The 14,930-nt window shown below is 36.9% G+C and overlaps 11 protein-coding genes across 11 annotated transcripts; 7 read left to right on the forward strand and 4 right to left on the reverse strand.

Annotated features, from left to right (window-relative positions):
• Positions 1–173: 173 nt before the first annotated feature.
• BDF20DRAFT_821223 (Rgp1-domain-containing protein) lies at positions 174–771 on the reverse strand (the record flags this gene model as incomplete). The annotated part of the gene is made up of 2 exons (XM_053077602.1): positions 174–578; positions 646–771. 2 exons carry the CDS (start codon positions 769–771, stop codon positions 174–176), a joined length of 531 nt encoding a protein of 176 aa, XP_052935716.1.
• Positions 772–3,009: 2,238 nt separating this feature from the next.
• BDF20DRAFT_874736 (uncharacterized protein) lies at positions 3,010–3,531 on the forward strand. Its single transcript, XM_053081284.1, has 2 exons — positions 3,010–3,428; positions 3,492–3,531. Exons 1-2 carry the CDS (start codon positions 3,287–3,289, stop codon positions 3,524–3,526), a joined length of 177 nt encoding a protein of 58 aa, XP_052935717.1. The 5' UTR covers positions 3,010–3,286; the 3' UTR covers positions 3,527–3,531.
• Positions 3,532–3,841: 310 nt separating this feature from the next.
• On the forward strand, positions 3,842–4,162 carry BDF20DRAFT_913752 (uncharacterized protein; the record flags this gene model as incomplete). The annotated part of the gene is made up of 3 exons (XM_053084108.1): positions 3,842–3,856; positions 3,934–4,030; positions 4,125–4,162. The coding sequence occupies 3 exons, from the start codon at positions 3,842–3,844 to the stop codon at positions 4,160–4,162; spliced, it is 150 nt and encodes a 49-aa protein (XP_052935718.1).
• A 339-nt stretch (positions 4,163–4,501) lies between these two features.
• BDF20DRAFT_874741 (uncharacterized protein) lies at positions 4,502–5,565 on the forward strand. The gene is made up of 3 exons (XM_053081285.1): positions 4,502–5,293; positions 5,360–5,413; positions 5,543–5,565. Exons 1-2 carry the CDS (start codon positions 4,746–4,748, stop codon positions 5,385–5,387), a joined length of 576 nt encoding a protein of 191 aa, XP_052935719.1. The 5' UTR covers positions 4,502–4,745; the 3' UTR covers positions 5,388–5,413; positions 5,543–5,565.
• On the reverse strand, positions 5,271–6,565 carry BDF20DRAFT_874749 (ARP2/3 complex 21 kDa subunit). The gene is made up of 5 exons (XM_053081286.1): positions 6,401–6,565; positions 6,204–6,300; positions 5,812–6,090; positions 5,507–5,732; positions 5,271–5,413 (listed from the first exon to the last, which is right to left on the reverse strand). Exons 1-4 carry the CDS (start codon positions 6,404–6,406, stop codon positions 5,596–5,598), a joined length of 519 nt encoding a protein of 172 aa, XP_052935720.1. The 5' UTR covers positions 6,407–6,565; the 3' UTR covers positions 5,271–5,413; positions 5,507–5,595.
• Positions 6,566–6,737: 172 nt separating this feature from the next.
• BDF20DRAFT_567749 (DTW domain-containing protein) lies at positions 6,738–8,312 on the forward strand. The gene is made up of 4 exons (XM_053075765.1): positions 6,738–7,194; positions 7,261–7,405; positions 7,482–7,866; positions 7,978–8,312. The coding sequence occupies exons 1-4, from the start codon at positions 6,968–6,970 to the stop codon at positions 7,989–7,991; spliced, it is 771 nt and encodes a 256-aa protein (XP_052935721.1). The 5' UTR covers positions 6,738–6,967; the 3' UTR covers positions 7,992–8,312.
• A 938-nt stretch (positions 8,313–9,250) lies between these two features.
• BDF20DRAFT_567759 (uncharacterized protein) lies at positions 9,251–10,403 on the reverse strand. The gene is made up of 3 exons (XM_053075766.1): positions 10,261–10,403; positions 9,468–10,139; positions 9,251–9,381 (listed from the first exon to the last, which is right to left on the reverse strand). Exons 2-3 carry the CDS (start codon positions 10,017–10,019, stop codon positions 9,334–9,336), a joined length of 600 nt encoding a protein of 199 aa, XP_052935722.1. The 5' UTR covers positions 10,020–10,139; positions 10,261–10,403; the 3' UTR covers positions 9,251–9,333.
• A 2,057-nt stretch (positions 10,404–12,460) lies between these two features.
• BDF20DRAFT_802211 (uncharacterized protein) lies at positions 12,461–12,700 on the reverse strand (the record flags this gene model as incomplete). The annotated part of the gene is made up of 1 exon (XM_053076413.1): positions 12,461–12,700. A coding segment is annotated over one exon (240 nt), but the record flags the coding sequence as incomplete, so codon positions are not given.
• A 513-nt stretch (positions 12,701–13,213) lies between these two features.
• BDF20DRAFT_874836 (uncharacterized protein) lies at positions 13,214–13,423 on the forward strand (the record flags this gene model as incomplete). The annotated part of the gene is made up of 1 exon (XM_053081287.1): positions 13,214–13,423. A coding segment is annotated over one exon (156 nt), but the record flags the coding sequence as incomplete, so codon positions are not given.
• BDF20DRAFT_874837 (uncharacterized protein) lies at positions 13,410–13,779 on the forward strand (the record flags this gene model as incomplete). Its single annotated transcript, XM_053081288.1, has 2 exons — positions 13,410–13,490; positions 13,563–13,779. Coding segments are annotated over exons 1-2 (174 nt in total), but the record flags the coding sequence as incomplete, so codon positions are not given.
• A 166-nt stretch (positions 13,780–13,945) lies between these two features.
• BDF20DRAFT_821385 (uncharacterized protein) lies at positions 13,946–14,918 on the forward strand (the record flags this gene model as incomplete). Its single annotated transcript, XM_053077611.1, has 2 exons — positions 13,946–14,395; positions 14,463–14,918. Coding segments are annotated over 2 exons (906 nt in total), but the record flags the coding sequence as incomplete, so codon positions are not given.
• Between the last annotated feature and the right edge of the window lie 12 nt (positions 14,919–14,930).

Consider the following 14,930-nt stretch of genomic DNA (forward strand, 5'->3'; position numbering starts at 1 on the left):
GCTCGATTTCATTTGCTCAAAACGGTGGACTTATAGAAAAGCAAAGATTTAGTTCAGAAAAAAAAAAAAAGATATGTTTTAACTGTAGTGTTAACTGCTACTATGCTTTCTTGTGGATCGAAATAAATCAATGGTTCAATAGATGTCCTGAATAAATTGTCTCTACTCCTGTTTTAGACCTTAAAAGTGTAAGGACGACCGTATAGAGCATTATCCCAACCACCCGGCGAGCCATATACAGTCAATTGAATTTGGCAATCAAAGGTGCTTACGACAACGTTTTGTAATGATTGATAATGACGGTGTTTATCGTCAGTTGTAATGGGTATAAAAGGCGGTTTTTGATCAATACCTGTGATGAATTCGAACCTTAGGAAATACTGCAAGGAAACCCCAGTAGTCTGGAATTCAGGTGTAGCAGAGGCAGGTATCGGTAATGCAAATGTTAGTCGCTGATTATTCAGACAAAATGAATGAAAATCTGAATGTGTCTTCCGTGAGACTCGTGCGATGTGTTGTGCGCTTCTTATAGCAATACTTGGCTCCACACATTCGATACTTTCTAAGAAAATGGATATCTAGAAAAAGGATGATAGTTAGTAAAAAAATTGGTTCAGGCGATGATTTCCAGCAAGCAGTTTTTACCTTGAATGTCTTTAAATTTGCTTCGGAGAAATCCAATACGCCAATGACAGGCTCATTGAGTCTGTGCGCGGTTTTTATGAGATGTAATTTGGCTACTCTTTGATTACTTTTACAAATATCATACATTGCTTATTTGACAAGATGAGATCAATTCACTTTTCTTCGTATAGAGAAGAAATACATTTGTTATGATTACCTTTTCTACTTCTATGAGTTATTCTAGATACAATTTGCGTGCATGATTTATCTATTGCTGGATCCTCGTGTTCATCCATTTTTTCTCCATATGCGTCACTTTCTCGTCTAGTTATTTCCTGTCTAATTTTATGATTCTTCACCTTTATTGTACTTTCATATAATTCATTTACATAGTCCAAAAATGCCTCTTTTTCTTCGTTCGATAAGATCTGCTTTTTCTTTTTCTCAATCTTATTCGGCTCGTTTATCACTGCTTCATCTTTAAAACGTATCACTGGATTCATTAAATCATAAATGGGCCGCGACCCATCTTCAGATACGTGATTCAATACTCGAAATCGTATTTGAACCATGCCTTGCCCCTGCGTTGGTGACAGTCCTGTTGAGCTTGCCTTTTGCACGCCAATGATGAGATAATAATTGAATCGAATTGCTTTGCCTCTGTGAGAAGGTGGTAAATCATTTGGCAGTTGTATTTTATAAAGAACTATAGTTACAGGCCGCTCGAAAAAGTTAGAATCTGTATATGGAATTTTTCGACAATAACAATAATATAAAGCTAACGAAAGTATACACTATACATTTTTTTGATTCTCCCGGTGCTAGATTTAGGTCAACGAATAAAATGGATGGTGGTGTTGAGAATACTGGTAAAGTCCGTGGGTCTGGTAAATTGTTATTATAGGAATATCAGCAAAGAGAGATTGTTGACGCTTTGTCATATGCACGATACAAACCTGTGGTGTTCCCTGATTTGCTCAACAACAATCCTCCGCCTCCACCGCCTCCAAGGCCGCCCTGTGGATTATACATAGTGTGTCTTTTGAGTGATTCGAACTCGCTCACGTTCACCAAAGTAGAATCTGCTGTAAAGCTGCCTACTACTTGTGCAAATCCACATGATAAATGCTGAAAAGCTGTGTTTTTCAAAGGTGTTGGTAAATGACGTTTTGTGCTGTTGGAGCGTGAAAAGAATATCATCGATTCAAACGAACTTCGTGGACTCATCATATTACTTGGGGGCTGCTGATTTAGTGATGGCGGTGAAGTCTCAAAACTTGAACGTGTAGAGGGTGAGTCAAGTTCAACAGGGATCTCTTTCTCATCGTCATTGTCATCGAGCCCTTTCGCAACTATGGCGACATCGCTATTGTCCACAGAAGAGATGGATGCCGCAGTTGATTGCAGTACTTTTTCTGGCTCCTGTATTACTCGTGATGGTTGCCTTCGTTTCCAAAAAGATAAGGTAGAAGATGCTAAAGATGTTATTGTCCGTGGTGATGCGCTATGTTGTAGAGATGTTGCTGAGCCCGTCGATGAATGTGTTGCAGTAGGTATAAAAGGTGATTGTACGAGGTTTGCAGAATTTGTTGTCGGATTACTGAGAGTGATGGTACATGATAGTGTTTCTCCAGCGTAAAAAACAGCACCTTGTGAAAAAGAAGTTGTTACTATGAAATTATCCGCACAACAAATGACAAAAAAAAAAAGCTTCTTTAGTCTTCCCAAACTATAATGCGACAGTGCCGTTTAGTTGTATGTCACCACTTGTCGAGTTTACCCAGGACGCTCATCTAGCTTTGGATTAGCTGCAAAAGGGAATGCTTAAAAAAGCCCAAAGAACTCCATTGAATATGATTGTTTTATAGTCGTGACTAATTTATGCAAATCAAGCAATCTCAATTAGACTACTCCGAACCCCTTAAAGCGCGTGAGCGAAAATCGTACATTTTTGATCAATCCACCATCATACACTCATATCATAAAAAAAATAGCATTCCGATATTCACAACTCTACTTGGTTGCTTCTTGTTATGTTCATCATTGCTTAAAGGCAATAATAACACCCAATCGCTTGTACATTACGCAGGAAACCATGACTGCAGAGAGCGGGATTTTACTGTAAGCAATACGAACAATAGTTTGCGTCTTGCTGCGAGTTTTTCACTTATGACAGTTGACGAATAATATAAACGGACATTTTCTGAAAACGCTGTACTCAGGGGTAAAGTGCAAAGTCCTTTTTAATAAAGATTACTGTACTGGTTTTATCGCTTGGCTTTTACACGAAATGGTTAACAATTGAGACTATTTTACAGCAAAAATTTTAGACTAACTAAATAATATTTTGAATGAAAAGTATCGTTTCTGGGATTATACCCTTCCTGTCAAAATGCTCAATGCCAAATGTGCGACCTACTCGTACTCAAACAAGGTAAATACACTGTGCCAAAACACAGGATACTCAACCCGTCTGTTCATGTTGAAATGCCAAGCAGTAATTAATAAAAACTATAATAATCTACATTGGGAGGTTTCATGAGATAAAATCACCTCCACGCGTAATTATCTTTGAGCTGTTGGTTCCGAAAAACCTGCAGCATCATTATCGCTATGGATCGTGTTAGTAGCTCGGGGAGACCATTATTAATCCATATATTATATGCAATATGAAGCATTTTCGCCGCATTTACATCGCGCTGCCATATATTACCGCAATCATTACAAGCTTCGGTGCCGTATATCTACAGTCCCTCGACAATCTTTACTTTATCCATATTCTTACGCAGGCAGCCGTTACAGACCTACAAAGAGGCGTAAGCGAATCAAAGCCAACCTGTACATGCACTCTTCTCAGCATAACTTACAACTGGTGTTCCTTTCAGAACGCGCTAAATTTTGACAACAATACTGAGACTCGTACATTTCCAAGGTAGCGTGTTTTACAATAATACCTATTGTTATTGCTTTTATGTTAGCCAAAACGAGGACAATAGATATAGGACCAGCGACTTATTTGTCAGGCACTAAAATCAAAAAAACTTTAAGTGGCGCAACAAATAATTCACTAGCCGCTATTTAAGCGGCCGAAAACAACGAAAAGATGTGGAAAGTCACGTTACGATCCTTGGACTCTTTCCTAAAAAAAAAGGAAACGCATAATTTCTGAATACCAGGGTTTTTCCATCTTTTATACCTTTACAGCAGTCAAACTAAAATGTTCATGCCTCAAGTAAATTCACACAAAAGTATTCCTGTAAGAGGGTGATGTGTTTACCAATCAAATCTGAACATTTCATTGGAAAATAGCAACCTCAACTCACTCCTGAGCAAAAGGCGATGCTTCGTCAACGTACAATTGCCACTGTCACTAATTTTGCTGCTGTAGTATTAACTATACGTGCAGGTATAGTTTAGAATATAATAAAGCATAAAACTTATTATATACGCAGCAGAATTGTTTTGCTTAATATATCCATCTCTTTAATTGATAAATATAGCTCCATTTGCTCTCGAACAATTGAAGAAATTATTCTAACATATACGAAAGAAAAGACTAATTGTACGTACAAAATGACTCGACCTTCTAGTAAATGTGTTACTAACAAAAACCAATAGATATATGTATATTATTTGACATGGTTATATCCAATGTTCATCAGCTGCACGTTGAAGGTTCAACAATAAAAGACCGAGCTTTGTATTTAAGCAACATCGTATACCAGAAATAGCTTTCGAGTTGAACAAGAAGGATATAATAAGGATATGCCGTTGCCGCATAATTGTAACGGAAGATAGACACAATAAAATTGATTGTCCATCCCAAATCGATCATATGTAGTCCAGCATGGCAAAATGGACTACATGCGACAGCAGATTTCAATATAATGATGAATATGATTGACTTTATTCTGAATTGAGGGAAGGTTGGGGAAAGGGAGGAGTGATGGTTAATCGTCAAGTAGTAACAACTGTATTCAGTTTCTTAGACCAAACATGTTGTTTTTGTAATGTTTGCTATAGCTGACTTTTTCAACTTTTTTTTTTTTCAAACAACGTCCCACGCCAAATCAAGGCATTGACAATTTCTTTGATATTTCTACCATTCGATCTGTAAGACTATGAGCCAGCATCAACTAAATTACTTACGAAATGTCAGAGCAGTTACACCTACACCTTCTGGTTGGACACCAGAAGTCAAATATATTGACAAACTGTTTTGGTCACCTGGGGTTCCCAAAGACCTAATCGAACTTTATCAACCTTCAAATCCGAATGCGATCGATCCGCGACGTACGATTAACTTTATGAATGAGCATGTTAACCTAATTGGCACCTATCCAGGTACGAGGGAGCAGAGACGAAATATTAAAATTAAAAAGATCACTGATAAAACACACCCCTGTTGTGGAGCGTATGGATTATTTGCAGCACAAACATTACGGCCGAAACAACTCATTATTGATTATCTGGGGGTGGTTGAATATAAAGATGGATATGAGCCTACTTCTGACTATGTCTTGAGATACGGTACAGATCTGTCGATTGACGCTGGAAGGTGCGGCAACGAAGCTAGATTTTGTAACGATTTCCGAGGTTGTGGACCTGAGCCCAATGTTTGTTTTATGAATTATATGGATGAGAAAACAAAACACATAAAAGTGGGTATCTTTGTAAATGGGAATAGAAAAATTAAGAAAGGTGAAGAATTGGTAAGGTTTTGATTCAAATTTACTGTTGCAGTTTTGACTGTTTGGTGTTAAGACTTAAGCCTTCTTTTCCTTTCCAGCTGGTAACATACGGGAAATCGTTTTGGGCAAAAAGAGGCATCGATATGAGCGGTCAGAAGCATAAATCATAATTGGAGTATTAGCTTACATACTTGGCTTAAATCAATTTTACATAGAGTCTGTTTTACAGAATTTATTGTTATCTTAAAAAGTAAGAATCTGAATGTCTCCCTTTGTTTTCTTAAAGGCTCAGGTTCATAAACTTTCTCTTTGAAAAGCACATCCACCATTTACTTGGAAGTCCATCAACGAAAATCGTATCGACTAATCGAGCTGCAAGCTCTTGACGAAGTTGCTGCATATACTGTTTCATTTGATCTAGAAATACATTGAACAAGATGAACCCCATTATTAACACTTCCTCTCCCATACCAATAATCATATTATGGAAGCTTACCCGCTTGAGACTTGTCTATGGGAGCTTGATACATTGCATTGAGAGGAAAAGAGGGATCTCCAGGAATAGCAAAATTGGAAAGTGCCAAAGTATTTAAAATTTTGAAAGCGTCGCCTTGTGGTGTATTTCTATTTATCGAGCCAAGACATTGCTGTATGAATAAAATCAAATAGATAAGAACTCTGTCCGCATTCCCTTTGATTTCAAAGTTTCGGAAAAGGCAATTGGCGCGAAACAAGTCGAGTGCTTCATCGATAATGTCGGTTGTGTTGGGGTCGGCTTTATAAAGATGTATTGGGAAGCAAAGATGAAGAATCAGTTGAATGCTGTTTTATGGATATAGTTGACATGTGAACAAATTAAAAAAATTAAACTGTTTATGGCTTGCCTACCGAAAGGAGCATTCCCTCTAAATTTCGTCTTTATTGGCAACAGAAACATATTTCCAATGGACTGGTAGTCGCCATCGTTATACTGTGAATGATATGCCTATCGATTGTCGTCAATTAGATTCTGATGGTTATATTTCTTTGCAAGCCCTTTCAGGGTAGCTTGTCTGTCTTTATAATCTCTTGTACTCAATACTTACGGGCATTTTCTGTAATTATACACGTAATAGAGCAAAGTTTCTAAGTACAAGCTTTGAAAGTATTTGTAAATATTCACTTTGCACTAAAAAAAAGACCGTTTGAACAACAGCCCAATCAAGTCCATAATTTCCCGTGATATAATGCGGACAGTTTCAAAGTCTGGCAGCAAGCAGAAGGCAATGAATTCCGCTCCAAATCAGTACCTTATGCTGTAATTTTAAGCACATATATTTCGAATTGACGCCGTCATGTTTTGATAAGTATTATACATTTACAAGTTTAATAAGGGGACCCAGATTTTCATAGTATTTTTTTTTGAAGGTTTCATAAAAAGTGCTTCAAGGGAAAAAAAAAATTTCAAAATTCTTTGAGTTTCCTCTATTAAATGCATATCATTATAAGGTCAATAACAGTTCATGTCCTCAAGCTCCCTCTGATAAAGGTGAGATAAGTGTCAGTAACAGCACGAACCCTCGTTTGATCCAGGAAATAGGAAATTGGTGCTTAAAAACTTTAAATGATTTTCAAATTTTTTTTCGGCTTTTTTTCACTTTAAACAAGGCGAAATGTCAAAGGAAGAGATCAATTTTGACGATCTAAAAGAAGTACAAGCAAAATCACCGTTCAAGAGCCTCAATATACAAGATGATGAAGTATTGTATAAATGCACAGAAAGAGTAGCTTGTTCAACCTGTAAAAGACCAATGAAGCATTATTGTTACTACTGCTATACAGTGTTGGGAATGGATCGTTGTGAGATCCCTTTTGTCAAACTTCCAGTCACTTTAGATGTGTATGTTTATCAAGCGGAAACAACGTCTTCTTGGATCTGACTGACTTGAGGCGTGGTATCTAATAGGATTAAACACGAGAAAGAATTGGACGGTAAATCAACTGCCCTACAAGCGAAAATATTGGCTCCGGAAGATGTTCAAGTATACGGATGGAATAGTATGCCCAAGTACAGCAATCCAGATAGGATTCTTTTGTTATATCCAGGAGAGGTAGAGTCTTGGTTACCTTACAGTTAATTTTAAATATGCCAGCTACTCATCTTTTATTACTTTTTGTGTAATGCAGGATGCTAAAAGGCTAAATGAAATACCAAGGGATTCCTTCGATCACTTAATTGTGATTGATGGTACTTGGAAACAGGCGAAAAAGATGGTTCGAGATACACCAATATTGCAGAAAGTGCGGAAGGTGACAATTGAGCCTAGATCTACGTACTTCTGGCGTTTTCAAAATATCAGTATCAATTACTTGGCTACCATTGAGGCAATCTACTACTTGTACGTCGAATTTGCACTGGCTTACGAAGTGGAAAATCAGAAATATGATGGCAGATATGATAACCTACTATTTTATTACAAGTATTTATATGATCTGATTCAATACAGCTATATAAGAGGTCAGCATAAAGACAAAATTTTCTGTTGGCGACACAGGTCAAATTACATAAAAGGTAAAGAAACAACGGGTCTCAAAAGAGATGCAGCAGGCAAATTCATAAGTAAAAATGATACCTTTACTGATTCTGATGAAACCACCGAATCAAATGTGGAGGGTAATAAAGAAAGTAAAGATTGAAGCAGTTACAGTGTAGCAAATTTGTGCACTTCCATCCTTGCTATAAAATGGTAGTCTTTCTTATATATGTATATATGTGTATAGCAATCAAGTTGCTGGCTTAGAGTTTGGGTTAGCATGTTGCCATGATCGAACCTTTTGATGGTAATACAACGGCCAAAGAAGCTTAGGCCATCGAGAATCCAGTGCCAAGGATTTTATTTACAAAAATAATAGATTGGTAACGGTTGAGGCACAGAATTTGACTCCTGTTAATTGTAGTATTTGTGATATTCCTCGAGCTTCACTATTCAGAATAAATGAAAAGAATAACGCAAGAAGCAATAAACACGAAAGCTTAACGAAATCAAATCACCTCCTTATTTCGCGTTCATAAACAAACTAAAGAAAAAGGAAAGAAAACTTTACAAATATGACATAGATAAGTAAGACAATACTATATGAAGCAGAAAAAGATCAACTGAAATTTATTCTATGCTACTCAGTATTGCTCGTCCTTAGACGACCGTTCTTTTGACTTTCTCTTTGTATGTATCTGAACACGTTGTTGGGATAGCAGCAAGTTTAGTTATATGCAAGGAGTGCCACATTGTAGAAGGTTCTAAACCACAGACAAATAAAGCAAAGGTAAGCTGTGTTGCTATGCAAAGTTTTATGATTGCAAATGGTGATGGAATAAATTTACTAACGGCATGTAATTATTTAGCGAGTGAGCACAGACAAATCAAGCCAACCGTAGTTGCTGCTACGATGTGGTATGTTCTTTCCCATAGGAGAGCATCTTTCGATGTAAAGGCGGGGCACGCGATTGCAACATTTCTGAACCCTTCGCTTTCAATTGAGTCGAGCGTATCCTTCATGTATCTAGCCATCTTGATCACATCACCATTTGATCGTCCTTTGTTGCGCTCTGGCTTAGCTTCGAGAGCAAAAATGAGGTGTTTAGTCTGGTTTGCAACCACAGAAAAGTCTCCTTTCCTGGCATATCCGCTCAATGATGGGTCCATATCAGTGAATCTCTTCTTTGACTCGAGGATCTCCTTATCAGCGCCAAAAGTTGTGTACCTTTTGTTGTTCGGGAAATAGTTCTCTAAAATCGGGTAAAATACCATCTTTCACTGCTGTGCTTTCATTTACTGATTTTATCGAGTATCCTTTACAATAGGTTCGTTTGCTAAAATAAACAAATAAACGCCTGTTACTTACAGCAATAATTATTTTACAAATCTTGATTCTTACAATGCGTTTAAAATAGCTTTGACGTGGTTGGGTAAGTCTGATACATTTAGTGTATCTTCAGCTTCATCAAAAGCTCCGTCGGCAATCAACTATGTAAAGCATATTAACTGACAGCATTACAACCTTTCAATGGCGTCGATCCTTCAAAAGCCTTGCGTGGTCAATACAGGTCAGTCGATTGGCTTGATTGGCTTCGTTACGTTGTTCCCACCTTGATCACTTTTTTTTCCAGCATACCTTGGTAAATTGGAACATGCCCTCGGCATGGGATTTCACTTCTTCGGTTTTGTATCGCAGGTACGTCTCCTTAACTTCCGCACAAGCTTCTTCATAATAATCAAATCGAATCATGTTTGAATCAACATCATCGTCCAAAAGCATTATACCATTGACGGAGAGCTCTTCATCGGGTTCCAATAGGGTACTGCAATCAGTACATTTGTTTACAAGTTCGTTTCTTCTCTTTAAGAAAGAAGTAGACAGATTGTATCCACCTTTTAGAGTCCACTTGTTATTGATGTTTGCCAAGTCTATCACATCATTTGCGTTCGTAGAAACTAGATAATCTTTAGCTGTCTTCTGAGGTTTAATCATAATAGTTTCTTGGCTGGACTCTGTGCTTGGAGTGCTCTCTCTCTCTTGGTATTCGGATTCGCCTGTCATTTCTTCTTCACTGGAATCCGTCATTTCTTCTTCACTGGAATCCGGACTGTCATCACCCTCATGCTCATTATCACCATCACTTATTTCTATCAAAAAGAGTTTAATACATACAATTTCTATTCCCATTACGTGGAGAAAAACAATACCCAAGATGATCTGTGCTCCTACTTTCAAGCTATGAACATTTTCTACTGTAGGTCCTTTTGATTGAAAGAGCTGAGAGACTCTTGCATCCGTTGTCACATTCTATATTTCATCATTGGTTAAAGACATACTTGTTTCTTTTTCCCTTTTTTTCTATTTTTTTTTTTAGTAGCGTTTGCTATAACATCTATATCTTCTAAGATAGCCCTAGCCCTCTTCTTACATCTCAATGCATTCTTGCATAATTGGTTGAATTCGAAGGGGAAGTCTATAAGGTGCGCGATAAGCAGTTTTTCCTGGTTCTGTGTCTACGAATGATGGATTCGGGTACAGTACAGAAAGAATTTTTAGGAATGGCGGCATTTTTCTCGAGAAATGGAGTGATTGAAGCCATGAATTCCTGTTGTTGCTTTTCAGAGCCGTAAGGGGAATTATTAGGTTCTGGTGTGTCATCAATAATCTCTTTGTCAATAATAGGACCAAAGCCTTTTGTAATGAAGCTCTGCTTTCTTCTTGATCTTTGAACTTTTCAATAAATTGCTTGCAGAAATCAAAATAGATAAAATTATCAATGTGCTTTTGTACGAAATCTGTAACGTTCTCTGATTTCATTGAGTCTTTAGGGTGTAGTTATAAATTATTGATAAATGAGTTGTAACGATGACGATCAACTTGTTTGATAATTATTTGAGAGAAACGAACTGGTTTAGAATCAGAAATGTAAAATAAGAAAGCTCTTTTTTTTAAAAAAAAAAAAAAAACTTAATCATTCTTTAGTTTCATAACATAAGGTTAGATAATACTTTTTCCTACTTGATATGCTTTTCTTTCACTGAATTGGTCTTATCTATGCTGATACTCTTGTACATGCGTGTAGAGGATAACGTTGGTTTAAGGGTAATGAAGTGGAAGAAAAGAAGACGGGAGTTGAAGAAGTTGAAGGATAATTCTAATTTTTAAAATTGGCAACATTAGTTTTTGTTTGAAAACATTTATAATAACAATATGATTTACGCGTTCAATGACACTGAAAATTTGATTCGATGCTATGCTGATAACTTTGCTGCATAAGACAACAAGTACCATTCGAACTCCCAAATATTTAATCACTTTCAAGTTTCTTACATAAAATCACATACGTTACAGACCGGAACTTGAGTAAAAAACTAGAAAACGACCAGCTTCTGGAAAAACCCGATACTTGATACCTCCCGGAACATTACTAAGTGCTTCCAGTTATTACATTAGGTAATTCTGTTCGCTTGGAAACAATGATCTCGATGCAAAAGACATTGAATACGCATACCCCTCATACCGTTGGCACAATACAACACCTATGCCTGCCCTGGTGGCTGCATCACAGTATAATTTAAATAGTCTTTTCAAGTCGAGTCGTATTAGTCTAGGCAGCACCGCTAGGCGATGTTTTAGCCCTTGAAATGTTTTTCTTTTATCTGATTTTTTTTTTATCTGATCTATGGCATATCAAGGGTACAATTCTCCGCCTCTTGCGTTCCTCTTATCATTCTACACTTAGCTGCCTCATCACTCCAAGGTTTCCTCCCACAGTGACCATTGAAAATACTAAATTGCTAACAGTCTGCTTCAATACATACTGCGTCATTAGACAGCTGTATTGTCAAGCGATCTTTCATGATATCATTTTTCAGACATCGCAGGTTATAAGCAAAGCTCATTCAATACTGTCTTTTAAGTTCATTTTCATCGCAGCTACTGTGAGAAGCGACCTGTTTTAATGCTTAACTGCTACATAATCTTAGTGTCTGTCCATATCCTACGCCTCTGTAATGAATTTTTTCAATAAAATAATTACAAAGAAAAAAAAAACGACACAAATGCGAGATACAAACATGATTAGATTAATTCATTCAATGCTAATATGGTTTCAGTATGCTTTTGTATTGTCTGAATCAATGTAGAAGTCACAGCGACATAGACAGACCTGGTTCACTCTACTGTGTCAACAACCTTTTTGGATAACGGATATAATTACGTCTGTCGAAAGTATGAGCATTTCTTCAGAAATGAAACCAATATGTGTTTTTCTGTTAGAAGAGATCAATAGTGGGATAGTTGAGTTTTGGCACAGTTTATTACTTGCTTGGGTTGATAACCTGACATTTGCTTGGAACTATTTTTAAATAATTGATCGCTAATATCCTCATTCCATATCTCCATGTAGGTGAATTAGGTCATTGTAGATATGTTCCTTAAAGGATGATATAACGGTTCTGAAACAGTTAGTCATCCTGAGTATAAGTAACTGTAATAGGTAAGATGTTGTTGAAAAAAGGAAAGCGCTACGGGGCAGAACATTGGTATTATGCTTGAATGAACTTGCGAATTCAAAGTGATCAAAATTGCTCAGTTTCTGCAATCATTCTCGAAGGTATCTTTTGTTTGTAAGCCTCTAACTGAGCCTTCTTCTTTTCAAGCACTTTTAATTGTTCACTTAATATCATTTCTTGTTCCTCTTTGGCATACTGAAGCCCAGGCAGTGAATCGAGAACACGTTTGGCGTGCTCCATTTTTTCCTCTAATCGCGCAACAGCCTTTCCTACTGCATCGGAATTGTTGTCTCCAACTATCATGTCTATAATCTGCGCAAAATTCTCTAAGAAGGAGAAGTCAGATTTTTGGAAGAGCGGTGTATTCGTCATTGAAGAATCCATTACAACATGAGAAAGATCAATAAAATAGAATTCACGGCCGCCTATATCCGGAAAATAGACGAAGCAGCCAAGTGTATATTCAAGTCACACAGAAAAAGAAGGCGGAAGAAAAACAGCCAATACTGTATTTTACCTTATATTTTAGACGATTTACAATTTTTAATGGACAATATACATTTTAATTTTAGATTTATTAAAAAATATTTTTAGAAAAGTCCATAGTATTTGGATATTTGGATACTCAATTATTCAGTGATATTCAAGCAGCATTAAGGATGACATACAATCGAACCCTAGAAATTAGTCTCTATCAGTAAGAAAGTCGCCAATAATGGTTTTATTGATGTTATCTTGCAATAGGACAAACTACAAAAAGCTTGACAACTTTTTTACTAAATGACGATGTGTTCCGAGACCAACAAGATATTCGTTGGTGCCTTTTTTGGACAAGAATTCCAAAAAAAGTTAACTTTGAATTGATTGACATCAAACCATTGATAGAGGGCTGATGGTCATAGTATAACAGATACCATAGCGGAATGGGATGGTTATATTAACTGTTGTCAATGTTTTTGTATGCGTTCATGGGTGACTTTCAAAGATAAGCACTATAAAATATATTGCTCTCTTAGAGTCAAATGTTGTCTCTTTCACTTTTATTTCACGTTTTTAAGATACATACTATGACCCATGTTCAAAACAATAATTTATGAAAAGAAAAAGCAAATTTTTGAAAAGAAAAAATCAAGTGCTGTTAATGGTAACTTGCCTTTTGAAAGCCTATCTACCTAATCATATATATATGTATAGATTAATCATCGTGTACTGTTAGATGTAACGTGTATTGATTGCGGTAAAGGGGGTCACTACACCAAACAATACTTTAAATGTGAATTATATGAGCCGGAAACTGCAGATCAAGGTAAGCACCTCATGTGGCTTTAAAAGTTGGTAAATTCATCATTAGTAAGCGACTTCATTGTACCTATAGTTGGTTCGATAGGCAGAAAACGCAAACAGAACTTTGAAATCAAGAAGGAAAAGAAGAAAGCAAGGAAAGAGAATAATGAAGAACCGGATAAAGACAATACCTGTTGTACCAAATGCAAGCAACCAGGACATAAATCGGTGCGTTCTCCTCTGTGTCCTCAACATGTATTATCAAAGGCAGAGGTCTTTCAACATCATTTGGGAAGTAATTACAAGGCGTTTACAAGAAGGTTGCCTCTTGATAACTGCGTTTTTGGTGACTATCGCAACACATTCAAGTCAAAAGTTGTTGAAGCTTGTTCTGTTATCCGAAACTTGGTTCTTAGAGCCAAGCTCTTTGTGAATTATTACGTCTTGGAAAATGCCACTCTTGCTGAGCCAAAGTGTATTAAATATATCTTTACACAAAATTTCTGGTACTCTATGATACAGCTAGTGAATGGACAAAGACCAACAAATAGTAGGCTGATATCACAACAATTACTGAGCTCGTTTGATTCTTTTAAAACGACTTACCCTAAGATTGTCTTCCCTGTCAAGCTCTTTCCTGGACTTAGTCAAGCCATTACAGAAGCATGCACCGAAATTGCTACTTCCTATACAAACAGTATAGTGGAAAATTTTGAGGAGAAACTTCTCTATTTTTTGATATATAAAATACAAACGGCATTTGTGGTAAGTTGCAACTCAATATTACTTGGGGTCTTACATGAATTTTAAAAAAAGCTCTCATCTTGCGTAGTGTATGCCTTGGAAGCTTGTCAAAAAGGTCACAAGTGATTTCTGCTATCAAGAGATATGCCAAGGAAAACCTAAATGGCCAACTGATGACTACCTTACCAAAGATATAAAAGCAAAGATCCAAACCTTTTGTGAACCTTGGAAGAAGAAGCTGGGGAAGAAAGTGAACATGAAGACATTATCTGCTGATCCTGGGTCTTTCGTACCCTTTTTGTTATCTTTGAACGCAGAATTTGAGAGGGAACACGATGATCATAAGTCATTTGACGTAAGACGACGTCCTCTCCCAAAACTGTTATCCTTACTGCCAAAGGTTTCCGTTCAATGGAGGTTCATTACCTTGAGCGTGAACGCTCTGTCTTCTTTTGTGAAACGTTCTTTACCCCGCAATTACCAAAGCCAATTAGAGCTGTTTTTCCATGTCTTTGATTTCAAGAAACTCAGGTACAAAAGGTAAGCATACAGTTAA

Source organism: Mycotypha africana (genome assembly GCF_025528875.1).
Source record: "Mycotypha africana strain NRRL 2978 chromosome Unknown BDF20scaffold_6, whole genome shotgun sequence".
Lineage (NCBI taxonomy): Eukaryota > Fungi > Mucoromycota > Mucoromycetes > Mucorales > Mycotyphaceae > Mycotypha > Mycotypha africana.